This window comes from Haliotis cracherodii, unplaced genomic scaffold (genome assembly GCF_022045235.1).
Source record: "Haliotis cracherodii isolate W230 unplaced genomic scaffold, xgHalCrac1.p SCAF_2, whole genome shotgun sequence".
Lineage (NCBI taxonomy): Eukaryota > Metazoa > Mollusca > Gastropoda > Lepetellida > Haliotidae > Haliotis > Haliotis cracherodii.
The window spans coordinates 21,043,921-21,065,747 of NW_027266275.1; the positions used below are offsets into that span (position 1 = coordinate 21,043,921).

A 21,827-nucleotide genomic window follows, 5' to 3' on the forward strand; every position below is an offset into this window, starting at 1 on the left:
CATCAAGGATTACATTTATGTAGGGAGGTCCTTTTCCATGTTGATTGTACACAACTGTTTGATTGGTTACATACCAGTTTGAACAATTCCCCCACCCAAAAAAGGCTGCCCGCCTCGCTATATTTTCCAAAGCCTTTGCCTGAGAACCAATTCATTTATATTTTTTTATTCTTAAACATGTTAATTGCTGTGTGAGGTGATTTCTAATTTGTATTTGTTTGTGTGCTGCCCCAAGTGTGTAATGTTGTATAAACTCACAATAGTGACACGTATGTCAATTAGCAATAGGTTAGACATGGGGACTCAGTTATTTATATTCATGTATCATTCTGTCAGTGGGGCGGTCGGGTAACCTAGTGGTTAAAGCGTTCGCTCAACTCGCCGAAGACCTGGTTTCGATTCCTGACATGGGTACAATGTGTGAAGCCCATTTCAATATTGCTTAAAGCAGCGTAAAACCACACTCACTCACTCACTCACTCATTCTGTCAGTTGATGTGTCGTGGGGATGTGGCATGCTCATAACACACGGATAAAGCAAGGAAATTTGATGCCATGTCAGAAAAGAATAATGATGAACTATTTTAGCCATCTCATAAACTGAATCATAAAATTTGATGAACAGGTAATAATTATGTGTCATATAATTCTTTTTGCAGATGGAGCAGCTTCTTGTAGTATTCAAGCAATTCCTCCCTCCCAGCCACCTGAAACAACTCAAACTGACACTCAAGGAACAGCTCAAGGGAGACAGGTTGGTGGTCTTTCAGATTTTCAAGTCATAATCGTCACTGCACAATCAAATGTTTAATACTTCTGTATGTGTGTAATTGGCAATTTTCAGAGTAAGCATAAGTTGCGATAAATTTAATTGCATGGCATAGTTACCAATGGCACAGGTAAGTTAATGGTGTAATTTTTTTATTAAAGTTTATGAAAGCAAGTTTCATATTCATTTAAAATTGCCTCAATGCTATATTTGCTTGATAAGCTGGAAAGTCTGACAATGTACATCAGGTGAGCTAATGATCATGCTGATAAGTGTGTCAGCGCAATATGGGAGGAAAGTCTGACTGTACATCAGGTGAGCTATCATGCTGATAAGTGTGTCAGCGCAATATGGGAGGAAAGTCTGACTATTTACATCAGGTGAGCTATCATGCTGATAAGTGTGTCAACGCAATATGGGAGGGAAGTCTGACTATGTACATCAGGTGAGCTATCATGCTGATAAGTGTGTCAGCGCAGTGTGGGAGGAAAGTCTGACTATGTACATCGGTGAGCTATCATGCTGATAAGTGTGTCAGTGCAATATGGGAGGAAAGTCTGACTATGTACATCAGGTGAGCTATTATGCTGATAATGTGGGAAGAAAGTTCAAAGTGATGTAGCTTTTGGATGTTTACCATTATCTGATACCCACGAGCATGGGAATGGTGCTGAAAAAGCCAAAAACATAATCAGGTGAAACGGGATTGAGCTCATGATAATTTGTTTCTTGAACACAAACGTGACATAATTCACGAATTCTGCACAGTGACTGGGCCATTTCCAAGGGATGCCACTCTGCTGAGATACCCATGCTACCCATGCCTTCCCCCAAGTTAGTAACTGATGACATGTAGTATGAAGAAATGGTATCAAAGGAACACCATTGGCCTTCGTAAGGCCCTGTTAGACAGCCCTATATTTGTGGACTAAAAGTATAAAGTATGTTGTTGCAGAGACGTGGTGGGGTTGTTGCCACTGTCGTTCACCGACGCTGGTGTTGACCACACGGGTGTCCAGCAGTTGGTGGCCGGGTACACGCAGCTGCACAAACACGGCCTGCTGATGGAGGCAATCAAACACGGTGGAGATGCCAGCAAGCTGGCCAAGAAGGTCATGCAAAATGTGTACGAGGTGAATATGCTCATATGTTTTTTGCCTGGGCAAGGTATTAGTTCTCCTGGACATAATATTACATAACACGTGTTAATCATCAAGTAGATTACACAAAGTTCTCTTTGTTATCCGTTGTCCCGTTTTGTTTACCTGTGTAGGGAGTCATACAGAAGACAGGCAGCCATAACTCATCTGTCAACCTGACACCGACAGCCGTCTCCCTGGCTAGATCTCTCCTTCACCTGGCCTTCCAGCTGGGTTTGCCGGTAAGTATAGCGCCTTCTGCTGGCTAGATCTCTCCTTCACCTCTTCTCTCCCTGGCTAGATCTCTCCTTCACCTCATCCTCTCCCCGGCTAGATCTCTCCTTCACCTCGTCCTCTCCCCGGCTAGGTCTCTCCTTCACCAGTCCTCTCCCCGGCTAGATCTCTCCTTCACCTCGTCCTATCCACGGCTAGATCTCTCCTTCACCTTGTCCCTTCCCTGGCTAGATCTCTCCTTCACCTTGACCTCTCCCTGGCTAGATCTCTCCTTCACTCTTCTCTCCCTGGATAGTTCTCTCCTTCACCTCTTCTCTCCCTGGTTAGATCTCTCCTTCACCTCGTCCTCTTCCTGGCTAGATCTCTCCTTCACCTTATCCTCTCCCCGGATAGATCTCTCCTTCACTCTTCTCTCCCTGGCTAGATCTCTCCTTCACCTCGTCTTCTTCCTGGCTAGGTCTCTCCTTCACCTCTTCTCTCCCTGGTTAGATCTCTCCTTCACCTCGTCCACTCCCTGGCTAGATCTCTTCTCTCCCTGGCTAGATCTCTCCTTCACCTTGTCCTCTCCCTGGCTAGGTCTCTCTTTCACCTCATCCTCTCCCTGGCTAGATATCTCCTCTCCCTGGCTAGATCTCTCCTCTCACTGGCTAGATCTCTCCTTCACCTTGTCCTCTCCCTGGCTCGATCTCTCCTTCACCTCGTCCAAATCATTACTCAGTTTGTTTCATGTTTTAATGCATATTAAAGAGCTCAATACAAAGGATTATTTTACTCTAAAATTTTTATTTTTATCTCTATATGTATATTATATCACGTGGAAATAATCACCAAATTGATATCCCGCAGGATGACAGTCTGGTAGATTCTCTTCTGGAGAGCAAGTTTGTGCTGGGACTTAGCCAAGGTTTGGAGCAGAGTCACGGGGACCTGTTCTTCACAATGTTCAAATCCCCCATCAGTGCCCACCTAGCTGAGAGATCGGACCAGATACTGGTTCTCCTGGCCAAGCAAGCGGCAAACGATCCTCGCCGAGTGAGCAGTCTGCTGGTCAGCACGGTGGATCATGTGGTCAAGGACAGGGCACTCCGCAAAAAGTAGGCCTTCTTTTGTTAAGGCCAGTTTAACTGTTTGTGTAGGGAGGAAGGATATCATTGTACCTTAAAGGGCGGGGTTAAATAGTTGTATAAAGGAATTTTTTCCGTTGTCTTTCCGAGGACATTTTTGTATGTCACAGCATGTCAGCTTAATGTGGGAATGTGGGAGGAAAGCCAGAAGTGATGCAGGTCTCAGACATTTACCACTTTGGTGAAACCCATGTGCACGGGAATGGTATGAACAAACCTAGAAACATGATTAGGGCGAACCAGGAATCATACCAATGATCATAGGTTTCTGGCAAGCTCAAGGGAGGCAACTCTGGGTAGCGATTTGCAGTGCATAAGATGATTGGGACACCCGTGCCCCCAATGTGGATATGAAACCTATCCCCTTTCAAGGTGTCAGATCAAGGCCTAGAGTGGTACCTCTGTGTTCCAGGGAGGGTGAGCGGGTGCTGTCTGCCATCTTGATGCAGTGGGAGTTTTTCCGGTCATGGGTGTTCAACAAGGCCACAGCTGACCAACAGGAGTTGGTCATCCTGCTTCTGACCAAGATGCTGCAGGTGGACAGTAAGGTGAGTGTTGCCTGGTTTAGTGACAGGCCTCCTTTAATAAAGGCAGAATACTACACTCATTCTGACTAGATATCATTTCTAAACTTGTGAACTTTTTAGGATATCTGACAGAGTGAAAAGCATAAGTTCAGCCAAGAAACCAAGCTGGTTATCTGTAACTGTACAGAGGCAAGTGGATATAGCTTGGCTGTATCATATACCTACTGATGTTAAGATATAACTAATGTTGAAGACGTAAAGGGAAATTGTATTTCTTCCATTCCATTATATTTGTGTGAGATATTTGTCTGCACTGGGCAAATGGAAAAGATGCCGATCAGGTTGTAAGAGGCCTCACGTTGCCCTCGTCTCACTCTTAAATAGGCACAGCAAGAAACTGTCACATCACACAAAAACGTCTCTAAATGAGGCAGCTGTCCAGTTCATGGATACACAACAAAGTGAGGTTACCCCTATTAGACTTCCTGTGCAGATGAGCCACAAAGTATGGTACAAGCACTTCCTTTGCTGCCACTGACTGACAATCAGTATCAGTAAACCTTCCATGTGTTTTATTGATTTCGTAGACTAAATGTTCGTCTAGGTGACAGACTGTGGTAGCATTTAACACTTCCTGGCCACCAAAAGATATTAAATTTCCTTGTCTGCCTACTGATTAATGTTTTTGTTCACTCTAGCAATAACTATCTTCTAGGGGTCATCCTTTCCTGAAAATAGACCCAAGAGTCATGGTGCCTATTCCAACCTTTATATGGTGCCTATTCCCACCTTAATATGTTTCAGCTGGCCTCCGATACATCACACCCTGCGTACACCACCTTGTTTGAGATGTACCAGACGATGTTGACAGACAGCAGGACTAATCTGGCCTTTAAGGTAATAGTGTGCAAGGACGGTATGTAATAAATGTAGATGTCCAATTTTAAAGTATATGGAAAGCTTTGAAATATTGTTATTAAAATTATCAGATATGTTCCTATGACTGTCAAGTACCCATTATGTCTTCCTTACACTTCAGACATATCTGCAGTTTACATCAGAAGATATTGTTTGTTTTCAGAATCGTGTGTTGGACCTGCTTCCGTTCTTCTCTGTTGTTGTTGAACCCCACATATCTAACCTAAAGTAAGTGTGGTTCAGATCAGATACAAAATCAGTGTGCTCAACCTATGCTGGTCGTACGAGGCTACCAATGGCAACCTATGCTGGTCGTACGAGGCTACCAATGGCAACCTGTGCTGGTCGCATGAGGCTACCAATGGCAACCTATGCTGGTTTACGAGGCTACCAAATAGCAACCTATGCTGGTTTACGAGGCTACCAAATGGCAACCTATGCTGGTTTACGAGGCTACCAATGGCAACCTGTGCTGGTTGTACGAGGCTACCAAATGGCAACCTATGATGGTCGTACGAGGCTACCAATGGCAACCTATGCTGGTCGTACGAGGCTACCAATGGCAACCTGTGCTGGTCGCATGAGGCTACCAATGGCAACCTATGCTGGTTTACGAGGCTACCAAATAGCAACCTATGCTGGTTTACGAGGCTACCAAATGGCAACCTATGCTGGTTTACGAGGCTACCAATGGCAACCTATGCTGGTTGTACGAGGCTGCCAAATGGCAACCTATGATGGTCGTACGAGGCTACCAAATGGCAACCTATGCTGGTTTACGAGGCTACCAATGGCAACCTATGATGGTCGTACGAGGCTACCAAATGGCAACCTATGCTGGTTTACGAGGCTACCAAATGGCAACCTATGTTGGTCGTACGAGGCTACCAAATAGCAACCTAAGCTGGTCGTACGAGGCTACCAATGGCAACCTATGCTGGCCGTACGAGGCTACCAATGGCAACCTATGCTGGCCGTACGAGGCTACCAATGGCAACCTATGCTGGTTTACGAGGCTACCAAATGGCAACCTGTGCTGGTTGTACGAGGCTACCAAATAGCAACCTATGCTGGTTGTACGAGGCTACCAAATGGCAACCTATGCTGGTCGTACGAGGCTACCAATGGCAACCTATGCTGGCCGTACGAGGCTACCAATGGCAACCTACGCTGGTCGTACGAGGCTACCAATGGCAACCTATGCTGGCCGTACGAGGCTACCAATGGCAACCTATGCTGGCCGTACGAGGCTAACAATGGCAACCTATGCTGGCCGTACGAGGCTACCAAATGGCAACCTATGAGTGCACCAGAGTGCACCAACATGGATCACCAGCAGTGACCGTTTTGCAGTGAAGCTGGTAGAAAGCAGGATTCTGTTGGTTCAGTTTAGACATGTTTTTTTTTAATGATGTAACGGGGCAAGCCTATAGGGAGTATGAGTGAGTGGCCTAAATGCAGGGTTTTGCCTGACCCTTTTTTTGCAAGCCCTGCGCATTCCGAATGGGTCGCGATAAACTCTATCCCAAAATCATCTGATTGGACGACAAGTGATTTGTATAAGTGCACAGTGAAGCGGTCATAAAATCAGACACATTTCCAATCCAAATAGATTATGTCTAATTTTATTGATTGTCCAAGCAAATTTGAGTATTTCATGAAGTCATAACCTTTTCAGGCGCAGCCTGGATAGATTTGTGGCTGACCATTTCCCACTGAAGAGTGCCGAGTTTGTAAAGGGAAGTCCAAAATACAATGACTACATTGCATCCATAGACAAGGTAAGAGAGTTAAACAGGAGCAGCTTTGCATGTTGTAAGTGTGATGTGTTGAGTGCTCTTAATGCAAAAGCACTAATTCAGTATTGGACTTGATCAAGGCGTTATGGTTAAACGTGTTATGGAGAGGCTATGCTCTCAAGTCTCATTGTCCACTTGTGTCTCCTTGTCAGTGTTTGAAATAATTTTGAAATCCGACAAGACAGTAATGTTTCAACTTCTTGTCTGTGAGTCTGGTGCTGCTGACCTCATGATTGTAATGTTTCAGCTTCTGTCCGGGAGTCTGGTGCTGCTGACCTCATGATTGTAATGTTTCAGCTTCTGTCCGGGAGTCTGGTGCTGCTGACCCCATGATTGTAATGTTTCAGCTTCTGTCCGGGAGTCTGGTGCTGCTGATCCCATGATTGTTATGTTTCAGCTTCTTGTCCGGGAGTCTGGTGCTGCTGACCCCATGATTTTGATTTTTCAGCTTTTGTCCGGGAGTCTGGTGCCATGATTGTAATGTTTCAACTTCTTGTCCGGGAGTCTGGTGCTGCTGACCCCATGATTGTAATGTTTCAGCTTCTGTCCGGGAGTCTGGTGCTGCTGACCCCATGATTGTAATGTTTCAGCTCCTTGCTGGCCTGGAGCTGTCTGGGAGTCCAGTGCTGCTGGAGTTGATAATCAGCATCTTCTGTCGTGAGAGTCGCCACGCACACGAGGAGGAGATACAGGCCACGCTTATCAGGTTCATCAAACGGTGAGAAAACTCGTCATTATGGTGCTCACTGCTTAGCGTGGTCACCTCTCTGAAGACCTAGGTTTCACTGTTACAGATGTTCTGAGATAATAAAAAAATCTTTTTCTGTACAGTCATGGAAGATATATTTTCCCACTTTGCCTTCCATAAGCAGTTAGTTTGGAATCCTTGTTGAATCTCTGCAGGTAATACCCGATTATATGTGTAGTGTGGACTGCTTGGATGACTGTGGTAGCAACATGCTCAACACATAATCTACATCTCCCCTGACATGTTGTGGCAGGTTACCAGGAGACAAGCAGAAGGTGGTCCTGGATGTGCCACTCAGGATCTTCCAGAAGGAAGGAAGTTTCCCCAATGAGATACGCCGTGCTACAATTGAGCGTGTTTGTCTGCCGATGCTCAGGCTGTGCCAGAAGTCTGCCTTTATCGAGTTCTACCTGGATCACATTGGAGAGATCATGAAAGTGGTCGAGACAAAGTTGATCAAGGTAAGCTTGGAGAAGTCGTAAATGTAGTGGAGATAAAGCCATTCCGCATTGAATACAAAGGTTGTTTTAATTGGCTAATGTATTCTTGAGTTGTTTCAGTCGTAAGACCAACTTGTTTGAGAGAATCATACATGAAGTACAATAGTGGGGATATCAAAGCAGATGTGACTTTTTTCTTTCTTCGGGTTTGCAATAGTACAGACAGTTTAAAAGGGTAGAAAGAGAAGGTATAAAAGTGTCTGTTACATGTTTTATATTCAGCAAACAATGTTTTGATATTGAGCCAGTGTAAAGTGCTGTAGGGCCCGATGTTTTTGTATTATTGTTATTGTCTCTCTGTATGTAACCAGAAACACTGATGTATCTAGCACTCAAACCTGTATCTTGAACTCAAGCTTGTATCTAGCTCTCAAGCCTGTATCTGGCACTCAAGCCTGTATTTAGTACTCAAGCTTGTATCTAGCACTCAAACTTGTATTCAGAACTCAAAATTGTATCTATCACTCAAGCTTGTATCTAGCCCTCAAGCTTGTATCTAGCACTGAATCCTGTATCTAGCACTGAAGCCTGTATCTTGCACTGAATCCTGTATCTAGCATTGTAGCTTGTATCTTACACTCAAGCCTGTATCTAGCACTCAAGCTTGTATCTAGCACTCAAACTTGTATCTAGCACTCAAACTTGTATCTAGCCCTTAAGCTTGTATCTAGCCCTCACGCCTGTATCTAGCACTCAAGCCTGTATCTAGCCCTCAAGCTTGTATCTAGCACTCAAACTTGTATCTAGCACTGAAGCTTGTATCCAGCACTGAAGCCTGTATCTAGCACTGAAGCTTGTATCTTACACGGAAACCTGTATCTAGCACTCAAGCTTGTATCCAGCACTCAAGCCTGTATCTAACATTCAAGCCTGTATCTAGCACTCAAGCCTGTATCTGACACTCAAACCTCTATCTAACATTCAAGCCTGTATCTGACACTCAAGCCTGTATCTAGCACTCAAGCCTGTATCTAGCACTGAATCCTGTATCTAGCACTGAAGCTTGTATCTTACTCTGAAGCCTGTATCTAGCACTCAAGCCTGTATCTAGCACTCAAGCCTGTATCTAGCACTCAAGCTTGTATCTAGCACTCAAGCTTGTATCTAGCACTCAAGCTTGTATCTTGCACTCAAGCTTGTATCTAGCACTCAAGCCTGTATCTAACATTCAAGCCTGTATCTAGCACTCAAGCCTGTATCTGACACTCAAGCTTGTATCTAACATTCAAGCCTGTATCTAACACTCAAGCTTGTATCTGACACTCAAGCCTATATATCCCACACAGGCCGCGGCGGAGATGGAGACACAGCTGACCAGCAAGCAGTGCTGCTTCCAGCTCCTGGAGCTTCTGTACTCACGCATGTCCAAGGACGAGATCAACACCAAGAACTCCACCATCAATGACAAGTTCTGCTCTGGCAATGCCACAACAGGCAAAGAGCTGACACAGAAGATTATCAAGTAGGTTGCTATAGAAACCAAGGTTTGTGGGCATAGAGCGCTAGTCATTCTATGTTGAACTGATCACGCCTTATATGTAACATTGTGACCATTCCTTAGTGAACAGCTCCGATGGGAATTCCAGGTTAGAATCAGTTCCCAACAGCATATGCTTATTGTAAGAGGCAACCTCCTGTGAATATGATGGGTAGAATAGGTCCTCAGCTACCAATTCTTGCCATAACAGGCAACTAATGGGATTGGGTGGTCAGGCTCGCTGACTTGGTTGATGCATGTCATTGTATCCCAATAGCTTATGATGTCAATCACTGCATTGTCTGGTCCTGACTCGAATATTGTCACACCGCCGTCATATAGTTGGAATATTGCTATGTGCATCGTTAAACAACAAACAAACAAACAAAAACCCTCATGTATTGGTTGTTGAGGATCAATGACTTGGTTGATAGCATGTTATCTTACTCCATTGGCTTGGATCGTTGCTCACACTGTCAATCTCTGGATTTGCATGTGAGCTGCAAGGCCTCTTGGCTCTGTGTTGGTTGAGTCATTCTTAGTCTGTGTTGTGTTGTGGCAGGGCTTCCCAGGAAGCCAAGAGTGAAGATGTCCGAGGTGAGACCACGTTGGTGGAACAGCGTCGTCTGTATCACTGTGCAGCATACAACCTGCTCATAGCCGTCATCTCCCGCACACAGTCCGATCTCAAGTTCTTCAAGGGATTCCTCTTCAATGATGATGAAGCAAAGGTGGGTAAATATTCAATGAAATTCCTAACTTAACTTAACTTTAAACAGTGTCTTGTATCCATACCTGGTCGGATGTTATATATATTTTATTGTTTGTGTACGAGTTTTAGTGTGAAGTGTATATATATATATATATATATATATATATATATATATATATATATATATATATATATATATATATATATATATATATATATATATATATATATATCTTCTCTCTCTCTCTCTCTCTCTCTCTCTCTCTCTCTCTCTCTCTCTCTCTCTCTATTCTGCTTTCATGCCACGAAGGAGCTGAAATAATGTTCAGAGAATATTCAACTCAGAGCTACTTTCTCTTTTTATTGTACGTCGTTCCACAACTTTAGTTTGGACAATTGATGTAACTCCCACAGGGAGTGCCAGCATACATGTTACACTTACTTGGTGCAGTGGCTGCCTGTGTAGCAGGGCATGGAGTCATCCCACAGATGACATCCTTGACCTCTTCGGTCTTGAGGACAGGGCTTTCAACCTCGTATCAGAAAGTTTGTGTTTCGAATCCCATTACGAGACTTGGAAATTTTATGGCCACTACACCAGTAAGATGGCATTTGTCTCCACTCCATACAAAACCATTACCCCAGTAGGTATGACAGTAACCATTTGTGATGCTGTTGTTGCATAGGGTCAGTTCCTGCTGGACAACATCGTGGACAAGGAAAGGACATATGAGTTCACCGTGGAGCTGCAGGTTGGTGCCTCAGGTTTAAAAAGAGAGTTCATTGGATATGCGGGATGTCTTAAATAAAAATGTGTGGTGTAAAAGAAAGAAATTGTGTTCAGAGAAGAAATTGTATGTTTTGATGCAGTGACTGCAAACATAACCCCCCTCTGAATATTAAATGGGTTGTCCTGTATAGAAATAGAGAGACTGTCTTCATACCAAACTTTCAAACAGCTGTGCCCGGAAGTCAGCTTAATCAAATTGATGCTTTAAGACTGATTCAAGATTACAAGATATTCATCTTGATAGGTTTCAAAGCAAAAGGTCCTAGGTCGGTATAAGTAGTCTTCCTTTCTTCAATAAGATACAGTTGCATGATGAAGATGTGTTTGTCAAGTATATATTTTGCACTTTCTTTATTTTCTTGTAGAACCCACTTGAAAGGAAGAAAAAGTTTGTGTCCATCCGTAATGAAGTGAAGGAGAAACGGGCTGATGAGGAAGACGACACAAGCATCACATACGGCTCCTCATACCATCTGGCATCTCAGTATCTGGCTGACAGCAGCCTCAGTGAGGATGTCAGCCAGTACGATTTCTCCATGTCAGGCTCTGCACAGGCAAGTTTCCAGCTGTCTTTCCACAAGCATGTATTAAAGTTGTGTTACACAGGCAACAAGTTTCTAGCCGTCTTTCCACAAGCCTATTCTAGTTGTGTTACACAGGCAAGTTTCCAGCTGTCTTTCCACAAGCAAATATTATAGTTACACAGGCAAGTTTCTACATGTCTTTCCACAAGCATGTATTCTAGTTGTGTTACACAGGCAAGTATCTAGCCGTCTTTCCACAAGCATATTCTAGTTATGTTACAAAGGCAAGTTTCTACCTGTCTTTCCACAAGCATGTATTCTAGTTGTGTTACAAAGGCAAGTTTCTACCTGTCTTTCCACAAGCATGTATTCTAGTTGTGTTACAAAGGCAAGTTTCTAGCTGTCTTTCCACAAGCATGTATTAAAGTTGTGTTACACAGGCAAGTTTCTAGCTGTCTTTGCACAAGCATATATTCTAGTTATGTACACAGGCAGGTTTTCTAGCTGTCTTTCCACAAGCATATATTCTAGTTGTGTTACACAGGCAAGTTTCTACCTGTCTTTCCACAAGCATGTATTCTAGTTGTGTTACACAGGCAAGTTTCTAGCTGTCTTTCCGCAAGCATATATTCTAGTTGTGTTACACAGGCAAGTTTCTAGCTGTCTTTCCACAAGCATATATTCTAGTTATGTTACACAGGCAAGTTTCTAGCTGTCTTTCCGCAAGCATATATTCTAGTTGTGTTACACAGGCAAGTTTCTAGCTGTCTTTCCACAAGCATGTATTCTAGTTGTGTTACACAGGCAAGTTTCTTGCTGTCTTTCCACAAGCATGTATTAAAGTTGTGTTACACAGGCAAGTATCTAGCCGTCTTTCCACAAGCATATTCTAGTTATGTTACAAAGGCAAGTATCTAGCCGTCTTTCCACAAGCATGTATTCTAGTTATGTTACAAAGGCAAGTTTCTACCTGTCTTTCCACAAGCATGTATTAAAGTTGTGTTACACAGGCAAGTTTCTACCTGTCTTTCCACAAGCATATATTCTAGTTATGTTACAAAGGCAAGTTTCTTGCTGTCTTTTCACAAGCATGTATTCTAATTGTGTTACACAGGCAGGTGTTCTAGCTGTCTTTCCACAAGCATATATTCTAATTGTGTTACACAGGCAGGTGTTCTAGCTGTCTTTCCACAAGCATGTATTCTAGTTGTGTTACACAGGCAAGTTTTCTTGTAGCACCCCAAATAATTTTGAAGATTAAGTTTACCATAAATAAACATATAATAACTCTATGACTAACTCATTTGGTGACCTATACAAAAGCAACTGAACAGACATACATTGCATTGAAAAATAACGATGTGTTATTTCCTTGCTCCTGTAGAGCGTGACTGGAGATAGGTCAAGGGGCAGAGGTCAGGTCAAGAGGAAGGCCAGCTACACTGCTGTCAAGGAGGAGGTGAGATGATGATGGGATAATGGACGCCATGACACGTTGCTCTGTATGGCTACTTGTATCCCACCCATGGGGACTGCAGATTAGAATTGTCCCTTGCAAACTTTTCTTGTGTGACGTGACTTCATGGAATGTGTGATCAGGCTCGGTGACTGCTTTGATTGGTGTCATCATACCTCAACGATGTGGGACAATCACTGGTTTGTGTGGTCAAGACTCCATCATATATCGGGTAGCCTAGTGGTTAAAGTATTCGCTCATCACGCCGAAGACCGGGTTCAATTCCCGACATGGGTACAATGTGTGAAGCCCATTTCTGGTGTCCCCCATCGTGATATTGCTGGAATATTGCTAAAAGTGGCATAAAACTATAATCACTCACTTACTCCATCATATATCTGAGTGCAGTATTAAATAACAGTTAAAGAAATAAGACTTGTGTTTCAGCCACACAAAGCTTAAAGGTATTCAGTGCTTTAGCAGGGTGCATGTTCATTGTTGTTTTCTCCACTGCAGTGCAGGCTGCAGCTAACAACTGACTGCACAACAGATAAGACCATCTTCCAAAGGCAAGGGAGTTAACTGTCAATAAAAGTCCAGTTTCCACCCTTGCCGAACTAGCCTGGAACTTCTAGGCTCAATCGTAGTTCCACCAGTGGCTATTACGAGTTAGTCCCTTCTATGTCCCTCCTATTGGCGAATCTTGTTCAACCTCTCGTATCACTTGCATTTGCTTGAAACAAAATGGTGGAACCCAGTCAAGACGATCTGATCGATAATCAAAATCTATAGTATGGTAAAACAGGTCCTAATTCGCAAGTGCATCAAATCACATGAGTAACTTGATTAGAAACATTTGGAAAATATCTGTTGATGCCGAGTTGGCGGTACACATGCTTTGCAAATCCTGCCGTGGCAGTTTACAAACTGGATGTCAATTTTGTTACACGATTATGAATGGACAATCCATAGACTTGTTCGTCCAACCAAAACATAACTCCATAATTCCAGCCTAGTTCTGCAAGGGTGGAAACTGGACCTTTATAGTCAGTTAACTCCCTTCGCTTCACTTTATTGGAAGATTGAAACATAAAAGACATGATGTCAGACAATATATTATTTAATATTACACAAAGCAGTGACAGTGTCCTGGCACAAGGACATTTACACTTTAACGTAACTGTCATTCACAATCATAATCCCCTCCTGATGATTATCCTGTTCCAATTAGTCATGATCATCTCACAAACGAAAAGATTTTTACTCTATCCTAAACGTTTTCATCTTCCCACTTTTGTCATAATTTGGGTATAACATACAGTTCATCAACGCACTTTCTTCGTTACAGGTAAGCCAATCCATGCAGATTGACATTGTACATCTTAACTGTTTACTTCGTATGCTTAAAAACTGAAGATGTCTGTCAGCGTCCCACTACAAAACAGCTTTTGTGGGTTAGATCGAGGCCCACATCGAAATTGTCTGTTTGCGTATCAGTGTCAGGATGATCAGCTGATTGTGTCACGTTTCGACATTTGTCAACAGTGATTTGAGTGGTCAAAGTGATTTGATTGGGGTGGGGTGGGGCGTTGGGGGGGAATTAATGTGTATGTTAATTAGTGACGAAGAGTGATTTGATTGGCTAATGTGTATAAATTGAAGATTAGCGACCTGTAGTACACAATGAACAGAATATAGTCATGAATATTGAGTGTGATGAAAGTAATATTATTTTAATTTGTTTAGGTTTTGTACGTATGGTATTTATTTGAAGTGATATTTATTTGCATGTTTGTTGAATTTGTTACCAACTGCACTTTGTGCAGTCTGCTTATAAACTGCCTACATTTAGCATGAATTAACATGTGGTAACATTCTGTTATGGTCATAGGAAAAAGATGGAGGTGTAATTCTCAGAAATTCCAGATGGCAATGTACACAGCATGTCCCTCACATCATCTGCGTCTGTTTGTCAGGTAGGAAGTTCAGCTGAATAATTACAGAGCACCTGATGTTTCAGGAGGGGAATGTGACTGTCGAGGACGACTATGTGGAGCTGGAGATGGATGAACTGAACCAGCACGAGTGTATGGCGTCTGTCATTGCCCTGCTGAGACACATGCAGAGGGAAGAGATCACACCAGCAGTAGCTCAGGTAGGGACTGAACCAGCACGAGTGTATGGCGTCTGTCATTGCCCTGCTGAGACACATGCAGAGGGAAGAGATCACACCAGCACTAGCTCAGGTAGGGACTGAACCAGCACGAGTGTATGGCGTCTGTCATTGCCCTGCTGAGACACATGCAGAGGGAAGAGATCACACCAGCAGTAGCTCAGGTAGGGACTGAACCAGCATGAGTGTATGGCGTCTGTAATTGCCCTGCTGAGACACATGCAGAGAGAAGAGATCACACCAGCAGTAGCTCAGGTAGGGACTGAACCTGCACGAGTGTATGGCGTCTGTCATTGCCCTGCTGAGACACATGCAGAGGGAAGAGATCACACCAGCAGTAGCTCAGGTAGGGACTGAACCAGCACGAGTGTATGGTGTCTGTAATTGCCCTGCTGAGACACATGCAGAGGGAAGAGATCACACCAGCAGTAGCTGAGGTAGGGACTGAACCAGCACGAGTGTATGGCGTCTGTCATTGCAGAGATCACACCAGCACTAGCTTATGAACATGCTGGACATTCCTGTTTGAGGATATACTCAGATATCATTAGATATTTGGACACCTGTTAGTTAGATGGTCCTCCACGTGTTATAGAATCACTGCTGACACTCAAGGAATGTCCTGTTTTGTTTCAGGGTACTTTGCCCAAGGAGATGCCCTCATGGATGATATACCTCCACAACAAGATGATGAAGGCCACAGTGCACAAAAACATCAAACTCTTCATAGCCAAACTTATCATCAACACAGCAGATGTAAGTCGACTACTCAGAACTTGTCAGTCAGTTTTGTGAACTGAAATTTGTGTGAAGAAATTGAGGGCATGATTCTCAAGGACAGCTCAGTTTGCGGTGTAGAGTTGTATCCTTAAGCCCACCAGAATCATCATCCCTGTGATCATTGGTTTGAATCCCAGATTTACTCTGGTAATGGTTGTTGGTATATCAGCACCATACCCATGTTTGCTGGTTTCACTGAAGTGGTAAGGGAGGTGAGGTGACATGGGGTTTAACTTCGCATCCAAGATTTTTGCAGTCATGTTAAACAGTGGCATTGTATCACAGTGGGCTAGCGCACTATAAAATCAGCATTAGTCAGCACTAGTACACATGTGTGTGCCTGCGTGCATGCAGGTACTAGACCTGACTAATGCTGATTTAATAGTGCGCTAGCCCACTGAGATACCATGCCACAGTTTAACATGACTGCCCAAATCAGACACAGTATACTGACTCCAAGCGTACCAGTCCTTGTTTTATCTCCTTAATGCCGAGCACTAGGTGGGGTAACAACAAGCACCATCTTTTAATGTCTTTCAATATGACGCGTCCGGGATCGAACCCCCGACCTTCCACTCTCTGGGCGGAGGCGGTTATCACTAAAGTGGTAAACATCTATGGCCTGCATCACAGGCTGACTACTGTTCAAAGTGCATTAATCCCAACTTGCTCACTATTAGAAACTTAAACAATGTTTCAGTATGTTTTTCTCTGTTCCAGCTATTCCAGCCTTATGCCAAGTTCTGGCTGCGGCCCCTGTGCCAGTTTCTCTTCACTGACACAGTCACGTCTGGGGGCACCAACTACTTCATTGTGGACCTTGTTGTCACCATGATGTCCTGGCACACCACTGCAATACCTCAGGTAGTTTGCAATGCTGTTGCTACACAGCAACTTTAGATGAGAAGGCCACCATCTTTTACAGATAAAACAGAAATAGGCTGCCATGTTGTACTGACACAACAGCCATAACTGAGATAGGTCCCATGCTGTACTGACACAACAGCCATAGCTGAGATAGGCCCCATGTTCTGCTGACACAACAGCCATAGCTGAGATAGGCCCCATGTTGTACTGACACAACAGCCATAGCTGAGATAGGCCCCATGTTGTACTGACACAACAGCCATAGCTGAGATAGGCCCAATGTTGTACTGACACAACAGCCATAGCTGAGATAGGTCCCATTTTGTGCTGACACAACAGCCATAGCTGAGATAGGCCCCATGTTGTACAGACACAACAGCCATAGCTGAGATAGGCCCCATGTTGTACTGACACAACAGCCATAGCTGAGATAGGTCCCATGTTGTACTGACACAACAGCCATGGCTGAGATAGGCCCCATGTTGTACAGACACAACAGCCATAGCTGAGATAGGCCCCACATTGTACTGACACAGCAGCCATAGCTGAGATAGGACACCTTGACTCATATGGGATAGCTTTACTTTAAAATCCTTAGATCCCATTTCCTTAAAGTGAAATACAGTCAAATCTGTTTGCAAAAATGTTCAGAAGGTTGCTGGTAGTGGCTATGCTTTGATTTGAAAGGATTCTGCCGAGGAGAAAGCTATGGCCTCTCGCCTTGTGGAGTTCCTCACTGCCAACATCCACCATGACACAAGGTTTGTGTTCCGGAACAACCTGGACCTGCTGAAGACCCTGCTGGAGTGCTGGAAGACCAGAGTAGACATTCCCTATCAGTGAGTCCCTAGCAATAGTGTATAATGATAACCTAGCAATGTCTCTGTGTATTTTAATAGTTTAGAATGCTCTTAAGGAGGTTCCTCTTGGCCTGAGTCTGTTTACTGCATCATCAAACTTCATGAAGTTCATTTCTGTTTCAACAGGTTTCATGAGTAAAATATGACTCAGTAGGTTTATGAGTGAAATTTGAGGAAAAACTCTCCACTTGTTTCAGTGTTACATACAAGCAAATGAAGATGTCTGACCAAAAATCCAAAGTCGGCACGGTTGGGATATGTTTGTTTTGTTTGGCTTCTCTTGTTGCAGTATTGAAGATGATCCCTGATTTTCCAGCTTCATATTCGTTAGTTTGGGCTTTTCCCCAATATTCTGCTGACTCGTCAAGATGTATCACCATCACTGTTCAAAGCAGCATTAAACCAGAACCACTATTTCAGTGTTATATACAAGCAGCTGAAGATGTCTGACCCTAAGACCACTATTTCAGTGTTATAAACAAGCAGCTGAAGATGTCTGACCCTAAGACCACTATTTCTGTGTTATATACATGCAGCTGAAGATGTATGACCGTAAGACCACTATTTCAGTGTTATTTACAAGCAGCTGAAGATGTCTGACCATAAGACCACTATTTCAGTGTTATTTACAAGCAGCTGAAGATGTCTGACCCTAAGACCACTATTTCAGTGTTAAATACAAGCAGCTGAAGATGTCTGACCATAAGACCACTATTTCAGTGTTATATACAAGCAGCTGAATATGTCTGACCCTAAGACCACTATTTCAGTGTTATTTACAAGCAGCTGAAGATGTCTGACCATAAGACCACTATTTCAGTGTTATATATATACAAGCAGCTGAATATGTCTGACCCTAAGACCACTATTTCAGTGTTATATACAAGCAGCTGAATATGTCTGACCATAAGACCACTATTTCAGTGTTATATACAAGCAGCTGAAGATGTCTGACCCTACAGTACTCACGGAAATGAAAAAAAACTGTTTTTTCGACCTCAGATCTTAAATAAATGCAGTTAATATACAAAATATGTAAATATTCAAACCACTAAATTAGTACTAATTGGGCAGTGGCACAAATACAGCGTATCAAATGTTTTTATGCCTTTTTACACGTAAAAGTGTGTAAAAATGTGAATAAAACAGACTATTGTGAAACAGGGCATAACCAGGTGTAAGTAGATCAAGGTGACCTATGACACCTTTACGACAGGTGAGAACAGGTGCATAATGCCTATAGTCTGTTTCTGCTATGTCAATTTGGACTTACTTTTATTTTTGAATGTTGAAAGTGCCGACAAATTACCTCCTGTAAAGTACATTTTGTATTGTTCACTGAGATCAAACTAGCAAATCCAGACTAGTACTTTTCGAGTTGTTTTGTCATTTCGTATTTACAGCTATGTAACACTTTGTGTCGATTTTAAATTAAGAAAAACAGTTTTTTTTCATTTCCGTGAGTACTTTAAGACCACTATTTCAGTGTAACAAGCAAGCAGCTGAAGATGTCTGCCCGACCCTAAGACCAAGGACAACCAAGGATTTGTTCTATTTTGCCTCCAACATTTCAGTGTTGGAGTGGTTGGATTAACCAAATGGTTATAGTGTTCGCTCATCACGGAGACGGCCCGTGATTCTCACCCATTTTTTATGTCTCCCAGTGTGATAATGCTGGTATATTGCTAAATATATCACTCATTTACACATTATTTCAGTGTTATATACAAGCAGCTGAAGACGTCTGACCCGAAGTCCAAGGACAGCTTGACTGGTATACAGGTGCTTGGAGTGATCATTGCCTGTCAGTTCTCACCATATGGTCCATCGGCTCCTGTAGATAGAGAAAAGTAAGTCTGCCATCTTGTGTCGTTTTTGGAAGAGTATTTGATGGGTGACTATCTCCATCTCCCACTTGCTAACATGTAAACTCAATTTAAGCGGTATATTTTGGATTATATTTTTCTTGCAGATATTTTAGTGCAGTTGTGAATGCCATGGGCAACCATTACAAGGCGACGTACGCCCCTGCGGCAGAGGTTGTGGGGATGATCTTCAAGTACCTGGCTGAGAAGGAGAGACAGACTGAGGGCTCCTTCCATGACCATGTTGTTACCTATATGTCCTCCATACAACAGAGCAAGCCGGACAACTTCATTGTGTGTGTCCACCACATGCAGAGGCACTACCCCGCCATTGCTACCAGGTGAGTGAGTGAGTGAGAATATTGTTTTACGCTGCTTTTAGCAATATTCCTGCAATATCACGACAGGGAACACAGGAAATGGGCTTCACACATTGTACTCATGTGGGGAATCAAACCCAGGTCTTCGGAGTGATGAGTGAAGGCTTCAACCACTAGGCTACCCCACTGCCCACGCTACCAGGTAGGCAACTCTTGCACTGGTGTGAGACAATCAAACAGGTCACTGGAAACTTTTGAGAGTTAGCGTATCCTCAGATTAAATGTATCTTCAGTTAGTGTATCTTCAGAGTTAGCGTATCTTCAGAGTTAGCATATCCTCAGAGTAAGGGTATCTTCAGTTAGCGTATCTTCAGAGTTAGCGTATCCTCAGAGTAAGTGTATCTTCAGAGTTAGCTTATCCTCAGAGTAAGGGGATCTTCAGTTAGTTTATCTTCAGAGTTAGCATATCCTCAGAGTTAGCGTGTCCTCAGAGTTAGCGTGTCCACAGAGTAAGCATGTCGTCAGAGTTAGAATGTACTCAAAGTTAGCTGATGTACTCAAAGTTAGCTGATGTCCTGAAACGTAATAACTTATTTGTCAGCTAACTTTGTTGTATTTAGTTGCCTTGTATTCAGTATTGTAGTGTAAAACATGAATACTCTGCCTGCTCAGATTCCTGAACCGACTGCTGTTTATGCTGCCAAGTCTACATGGAGAGTTCCGCACGCAGTGCCTGGAGTTGATACACAGTGGGATCGACCAGGTGGAGAATGTCTTCCTCGAGCTCCATAGTAAAGGCCTTCTCAAATTTCTGACACACAGGTAGGTGTTCCTAGAATGCCATAGTAACAGTCCATCTTACACACAGGTAGATGTAGCTAGAATGCCATAGTAACAGTCCATCTTACACACAGGTAGATGTAGCTAGAATGCCATAGTAACACTCCATCTTACACACAGGTAGATGTAGCTAGAATGCCATAATAACAGTCCATCTTACACACAGGTAGATGTACCTAGAATGCCATAGTAACAGTCCATCTTACACACAGGTAGATGTAGCTAGAACTCCATAGTAACAGTCCATCTTACACACAGGTAGATGTAGCTAGAATGCCATAGTAACAGTTCATCTTACACACAGGTAGGTGTACCTAAATTGCCATTGTAACACTCCATCTTACACAGAGGTAGATGTACCTAGAACTCCATAGTAACAGGCCATCTTACATCCAGGTAGGTGTACCTAGAACTCTATAGCAAAGTCCTGCTCGCATTGCTCACACTCAACAAAGCTCCTTACTAGGCTGACTCCATTATTTGCAGACCATAAGGTCACTGCAGTGTAAGCTCCCAGCATTCAGCTCAAGTGTCAATCGTCATCTGTGTTATGTTGCCAGGGATGAGGACACCCAACAGATGTCTCTGAAGATTGTCAAGTCAATCGCAGCCAAGCTGAAGCCTGAGGAACTGTCCAAGTTGATGTCTGCTGTGTGTAGCATCAGCCAGCACCCCAGCACGTCCTGCCGTAACACCATGTACGAGATACTCATGTGGATATACGACAACTACAGGTACGGCCTTGTAAGCGTTGATGACTCAAGCTCTGACTGAACAAGGTTCATGGTAATCCAGGAATAAGTCAGTGCATGGGGTTGATTTTAGTCATTTTCTCTGGTACAAGGCCCTGTACGTCAAAGCGACGTAAGTGCTAAGACGATCTAACTCCCATACTTTAACATTGACTAACAACCATCGTACCGCTAAGATCCCTTACTGGAACAGGGCCCTTGTACATTACATCCCACCGAGAAGACTTTCATTGAGGGAGTGTGTTTAGGTATAGAAAATAGCTGTGTATGATCAGTGAGCGTCTTTGTGTTGATGGTAGATGATTAGTGGTGGTTTAGTGAATGTGGATGTCTTGTTTGAGATGGGAGATGATAGGTTGGTGTCTTCGTACTCTTGATTTACATGAGAGCTATTCTTGAAGACTGAGGATAATTGTATGTCTAGATGAACAAAGGAAAATGTTTACAATCACATATTCTGACCTTTCTTTTGAGAGATTAGCCAAAAGTTAGATTGCAAGTCTGGAATCTGAAGATTCTTGTGTTGCTTCCTGTTACCAGGGACGATGAGTCGGAGGAAGGTCACCAGATCATGCAGCAGACGAAGGAGACTCTGCTCCTGGGACTGGGAGATGAGGACCTCCACTGCAGGTCGGTCTTACAGCAGGCAGATA

At 43.3% G+C, this 21,827-nt stretch overlaps 1 protein-coding gene across 1 annotated transcript in view; it reads left to right on the forward strand.

The window, feature by feature from the left end:
* The window catches only part of LOC139467508 (DNA-dependent protein kinase catalytic subunit-like), a 118,076-nt gene that overhangs the window by 40,637 nt on the left and 55,612 nt on the right, over positions 1-21,827 (forward strand). Inside the window, exons 40-63 of the mRNA XM_071249045.1 lie at positions 660-754; positions 1,725-1,902; positions 2,043-2,150; positions 2,989-3,236; positions 3,679-3,814; positions 4,598-4,690; positions 4,875-4,939; positions 6,390-6,492; positions 7,101-7,228; positions 7,512-7,719; positions 9,045-9,220; positions 9,798-9,966; positions 10,634-10,699; positions 11,103-11,291; positions 12,646-12,720; positions 14,738-14,872; positions 15,527-15,646; positions 16,391-16,534; positions 17,225-17,376; positions 19,116-19,247; positions 19,370-19,603; positions 20,255-20,404; positions 20,983-21,156; positions 21,715-21,804. Coding sequence (XP_071105146.1) covers positions 660-754; positions 1,725-1,902; positions 2,043-2,150; positions 2,989-3,236; positions 3,679-3,814; positions 4,598-4,690; positions 4,875-4,939; positions 6,390-6,492; positions 7,101-7,228; positions 7,512-7,719; positions 9,045-9,220; positions 9,798-9,966; positions 10,634-10,699; positions 11,103-11,291; positions 12,646-12,720; positions 14,738-14,872; positions 15,527-15,646; positions 16,391-16,534; positions 17,225-17,376; positions 19,116-19,247; positions 19,370-19,603; positions 20,255-20,404; positions 20,983-21,156; positions 21,715-21,804 — 3,368 coding nt within the window. The remainder of the gene's footprint in view (positions 1-659; positions 755-1,724; positions 1,903-2,042; positions 2,151-2,988; positions 3,237-3,678; positions 3,815-4,597; positions 4,691-4,874; positions 4,940-6,389; positions 6,493-7,100; positions 7,229-7,511; positions 7,720-9,044; positions 9,221-9,797; positions 9,967-10,633; positions 10,700-11,102; positions 11,292-12,645; positions 12,721-14,737; positions 14,873-15,526; positions 15,647-16,390; positions 16,535-17,224; positions 17,377-19,115; positions 19,248-19,369; positions 19,604-20,254; positions 20,405-20,982; positions 21,157-21,714; positions 21,805-21,827) is intronic.